The sequence below is a fragment of the Sinocyclocheilus rhinocerous genome, unplaced genomic scaffold (assembly GCF_001515625.1).
Source record: "Sinocyclocheilus rhinocerous isolate Xijiao unplaced genomic scaffold, SAMN03320098_v1.1 scaffold393, whole genome shotgun sequence".
NCBI lineage: Eukaryota > Metazoa > Chordata > Actinopteri > Cypriniformes > Cyprinidae > Sinocyclocheilus > Sinocyclocheilus rhinocerous.
This window is the reverse complement of record NW_015654520.1, coordinates 509,194-514,741: the sequence shown is the minus strand read 5'-3', so window position 1 is coordinate 514,741 and position 5,548 is coordinate 509,194. Positions and strand designations below refer to the sequence as shown.

General features: G+C 40.8%; 1 protein-coding gene across 2 annotated transcripts in view; it reads right to left on the bottom strand.

Moving 5' to 3' along the window:
- The window catches only part of LOC107717494 (uncharacterized protein C16orf52 homolog B), a 31,615-nt gene that overhangs the window by 7,521 nt on the left and 18,546 nt on the right, over positions 1–5,548 (bottom strand). For both annotated transcript variants that reach the window (XM_016524260.1, XM_016524261.1), the window contains one exon: positions 3,128–3,340. In XM_016524260.1, the coding sequence (XP_016379746.1) occupies positions 3,128–3,340 (213 nt within the window). The remainder of the gene's footprint in view (positions 1–3,127; positions 3,341–5,548) is intronic.

Genomic DNA, 5,548 nt, shown 5'->3' with positions numbered 1-5,548 from the left:
TGCTGCTGATTCACCGAGACCGCCGCGGCTCAGCAAAGAGACGTGTGTGTGTGTGTTTTCCTTTTGAAAAAGTTTCTCCAGAAATACTCCACATATATATATATATATATATATATATATATATTCTCTCACAACAGAACTACTAATAATCTTATTTCAACATTATACCAGCAAAAAAACTCCAAGTGAGCTAATGCTACATCAGTAACCTCAGAGCAGGCTATATTTTCCCTAAGTCATGAAGCCCGCCTCTGTTTTACTTTCTTTTTATTTAAATGCCAGTGTTGTCCAGCAGTGCATTCTGGCTAAGCCACAAGTCTGAGAAGACAGCAGCTAATATTTACGTCTGTCTCCGCTGACGCACCATATGCTGAAGCCGACGCGAGCCAGAGCCACAGCTGCGGACATGACAGCAGACGTGGAGCCGTGAGCGTAACCTGGGCAAGCTGGGCGTGGTGTGAGGGGACACAGGGGGCTTGTGTTACTCACACAAAGCTGCTCTTTCAGGTCCGGGTGGCTTCAGGCCAGTGGCAGCTTCAGCCCAGACACCTGTGTTAACCCCACCTGGAGAAAAACGCTCATGCAATGGGCTTTAAATGGGCTCAATATTACCTTGTCCTCAAATCCCATTTAAATGGCCAACAATTAGTTCCTTACTATCATTCATTAAGCGGCATTTTTGATGGGAACCAATGATGTGTGATATTATTTGATTTGTCTCGCTTTAAAATATTGATATTTCTGTCATTTTATCACATTTTAAACATATTTTCGCTACATTGTGAAAAAAAAAAATCCACCCATCTGGATATTTTTCAACCACTAGCAGCATTAAAACATTTTTTGATTTGTGGCATAGCAAACTTGCGCCATTTTGTGGTCGTTTATTTTTATTCCTGTTGGTCTTCATATGTAACCCCGATGGTCGAGGTTGTGATCCCAGCCAGCGGAGGTGTTCTAGTTAAGGAGCTGTTGCTCTTTTAAACGGCGTAACTACCACCCACACACGGCGATAGAAAAAGACAACTGAGTCACCGAGGTTCAGACACATTAAGCGGAACCTGGACAATTGGGATTATTTCTTTTCTGTTGCCATGGCAACCATGCCACTACGTATGCAATGCTTGGCGAAATGACTTCTCCATTCAGCAGCATCTATCTGCGAGTGCTGCCAATGCCCCCCATTAGACAACGGAAAAAGACTCTTTCATAATCGCACTGTACTTGGCTATTGTGACACACTACAGTGCCGATTATAGATTCTGGGCTTTTGATTGCAAAACAGAGACGACAGCCATAATCAGGAGCTATTTATTAAAAATTGCTTTTATTTGATACACTCACAAGTCTACACAAAACCTCAATCCTACGGCTTGTTCAGGAGAGGTATGCTGTTACTTTTCTAACTTTGTGTCTGTTTTCTCCCGCCAATGTTTTTTTTTCTTCTTTTTTTTACATCTTGCATGCGATTAAATGGTGATCAAAATTTTATAGACTTTGAAGGAGCAACCTGAGCCATATCTAGAATCTCACAGAGACTCGAGATGGGATCAACTGAACAATAAGCAACTAGACAGTTGACTACTCAACAACCATCACACAGCAATGCGCTAAAAATTTTTTTGAAAATCTTAGCAAATGTATAGCAACACCCTGCAGTGCCAACACTCTAGTGCATTGACTTTAAAACAACTCCGACACTTCAGTCGACGCTAGAGGTGACATTACATTAAGATGATGAATTTGCAGCACAGCTAACTATTGCTGCTTCTCATTTACCCTCGATCCTGAGAGGAAGTTTAAACTGAAGGGTTTCTTTAGAGAATACACAAAGGATGTGTAAACTAGCTTGAGGAGTAGAGAAGAAAGTTAATAGTGTCTCCAGTGAGCGAACACAGCAGATGCTACACACATGCTGGACAGACACACAACACCTCAGCAGCGCCATTCAAGCCCAAACCACACAGATCATCTATCTCACTGACTGCTTGTGCGCAGGACTTTAAATTGGTCGGTGTTGCATATTCCCCACAGCTGGGAACCCACACCTCATTTGATGGGGTAAAACCAATATTTTGTCAAGCGCATGTGTAGCTCCAGCTGAGAAACAGTTATGTCTGTGAAATAATCGGTCTTCTTTTTAAGTCTATGCACATTTTTAGCTGTTGATTCACTGTTTCCTGTAGAACCAGTTGTAGAGACTCCTGTGCTATTTTTTGAAGTAGTTACATTTTATGTTGGTCTACTATTGTGGTGTCATTATTTTTAGAAAAATCTGCCCTTATGGGTCATAGGTTTCTGCAAAAAAAAAAAAACTTTTGGGTCACATATCCGGAACCATTGGAGTGTCGTTTCTCCCGCCCCCTCATCCTCCTCAAGAGTCGATGCTCACGCAGGTTGCCAGATTGATGACACACAACAGGAATGAGCGCAATTGACAATGGGAGGTGACGAGCTGCAATCTGTAAGATGATGAGATTAATCCGCATTGTAATATGCTTGTGGTCATAGAGATGGATGCCGAGGCTTTTCAGGTCGGGAAGAATCTGTGATTTCTGGCTCAGTTCATTTGCTCACTTCCATGGCTGCCATACGCTGTTTTCCGCCAACTGGCAACTCGGGGTGTCGAAATATTACTGTGTAAACTAGCAGTGTGCGGAATCAGACAGATCAAAACAAAAACAGACTTTCTGACACAGAACACACATTCCAAAGTAGAATAACGGTCGGTAGCATTGTTTTTCAGAGAAACAAGTATGTGAACTTAGCAAGTTTCCTAAATATCTGCAAACATATTATGGTATTTTTAATGCTTTAGTACAGTCCCCTTTAATCCTCAGTATACTTAGTACAACAGATGTAGAAATATTTACTGTCAACAGCCATATTTATCGTTTTGCATGGCACATGCACAGACTTGTTTCATCATGCTCTGTGTATAGGGCTTAAAAAGGAGTGTAGGTTCTGCACCCATTTTGAGAAGTGTTGAACAAATTCTCACAACTCTGAGCGACATCACTGGTGCGATGAAACGACACGCTTCACCTTTACATCTCTGGTGGGCGGGTCAAAAAAGGCAAGAGGGAAAACAGCAGGGGGGGATTCAAACATGAGATGCGTCACTCACTTCCTGTGAAGGCGATCCACCTTGCGTACTTCGTGGCTTCTCGACGCCAGTGCGAGGCCACCAGCAGGCCGCAGGTGACCGTGAGGGAGATGATGCCCATGATGATAAAGAAGAGCGTGGTGACCCACTCCGGGGGGAGTCGCGGGGGGATGCAGGTTCGATCTCTTCCGTGAATGGTCTGACATTGGCGCACCAGCCCCACAGTTAGAGCTCCTGGAATCAAATACAACAACAACATCAATGACGTGTGAGTCACAATCAACCCACAAAAACCTGAAGGGTGTTTTGCAGGATCTGCTCTTTATCAGGAATGGGGAAAAAAAAAAAGACCCTTAATTAAGGCCTGGGTGTTTAGCTATGGACTTAACTATAACCTGGCACACCAGAGACAACACAGCCGTTGAGTATAAAGTTCAGAGCTTGTTTTCTGCACCTGTCAGACACATAGTCCCTTGAGGCTTTGCCTGTGCCGCTGTACTCAAGCACACGTTCAGGCAAGAAAAAAGCATTTCAAGACTGACATTTACATTGATTTAAAATACATTTCACTGGCTGAACAGCTGAAATGTGCTGAATGCACATTGTTGTCTCGGCCAGCATGGTTCCCACTCTTTCATGAACACCAGATTCAAGGACTTTTTAAAGCACCATTTATTTTATATCAAGCACCTATCAAATTCACACCCCAGCATATGTAGTGTCATGAAAGACCTTACATTTACTTAACAGTTCACTTACACTTAACATTTACATAAAAATTTTCAGAGTAATAATGTTTTGAATGTGTAGGTTTCATAAATTTAGACCGTTTTGAGCAGTTGTGTTCAAAGGAATTTAATGAAATCCATTGAAGTCAGTACTGGTGATAAAATTCAATTTCTAAAATATTGATAAAATATGCATCAAACTGATTTGTGCTGTAGTTCTTGTACAATATTTAAATTTGAAAGAATCTCAATTTTTAAATTAATAAAAAGTGGTTAAATGTTGTAATAACATGGTAAAACCTGTTAACATTAAACATTTGCACATTAACTCAAAAGATACGCTACTCATTAATAAATAAACTCAAGTCAAAATAATTTTGCAAATTACTTTTTATTGTAAATCCCACTTTTTCGTCTTTGACCTAGGAATGCAGCTCAAACATGCAGCTGCTCAAAACATCAGTATTTTTTGAAAAATATTTCATGAGCATTTTAAACCTTGTACATGTGCAAATCTGCAAAAAAAATATATAAAGAAAAGAGATTAAAAAAATAGGACTTTCTATTTGCTTTTAACTAAGCTGTTTTTCCAATTTTTCAAGTTCTACATTTTCTCCTTAGCTCAGTAAGTTTTGGGAGTTCATTTTTAGTCCACTCCTATCCTGAGAAGTCTGTCTTGCAGAGACTGACAAAAATGAGCTCCTAAAACTTACTGCCAGATTCTGGAAGATCAATTCTTCAAACAGTTGTACAAGAGGATGTGGTGCTGGTCCTTCAAGAGTCACTCTCAACTTATCTGTTTACACAGAGTGCGCATGATCGCTAAATCGAAAGTGAAAGTGAACAGCGAGCGCTCATTCAAATGCGATTTCAATACCCCGCATATTGATGGCGGCTCCCTGATGTGCGAAAATAATATACAATATTAGAATGTTTGCGGGAGCGCGACACACACGTAGCGGGAGTGGACGGTAATGGTCAGAAGTTCAGCGGGAGCGGGCTTAAGAAAACTGTCCCCAAGGCTCTAGCAACCCTCTATGCACACCTTGGCAATATAATCGACATTGGCTAGTACATTTTTTTGTTTACTCGCCAGACTGATATACTATTTTACACACACACACACACACACGTTTACTTAGCTATCTAAATGGGGACATGTGCTACATACTGTGCATCCATTGAGTACATGACATGATCCATTGAGTGCATCCAAATAGTACAGATCGCTTGACGGAGAGTGAAACTCTCAAGCGCTCAGTCAGCGTGTTTATCGAGTGAAAATCTGTGTTGAACGCCTCTCACACACATACTGGCGTGTAAAATCTAAGAATTTATTAGCCAATGGCTAATGTTAGACATTATTTAGTCGCCCAGAGTAAGATTTAGTCGCATTTGCGAGTGATTTACTCGCAATGTAGAGGGTTGTCTAGGCTAAGTTTTTTACACACACGCTAAGTTTTTTTCAGCTACCCCATCTCCACCCCCAATCATTACTGCAGTTTCGTTCTGTCTTTGACAGAACATATAGGACAATTTTTGAAATAGCGCCATATTTTAAATAATTAATAGCGCCATTTTTAAAGCAAAAAAAAAAAATTATTTTGACTGATAATTTTTTCTCAGCCAAACCCCATTCCACAGCCATACCCGTCACACACACACACACAGTTTAAAAGCATTTTTTTCTTGTAATTAGGAGCGCTTGTAGGAT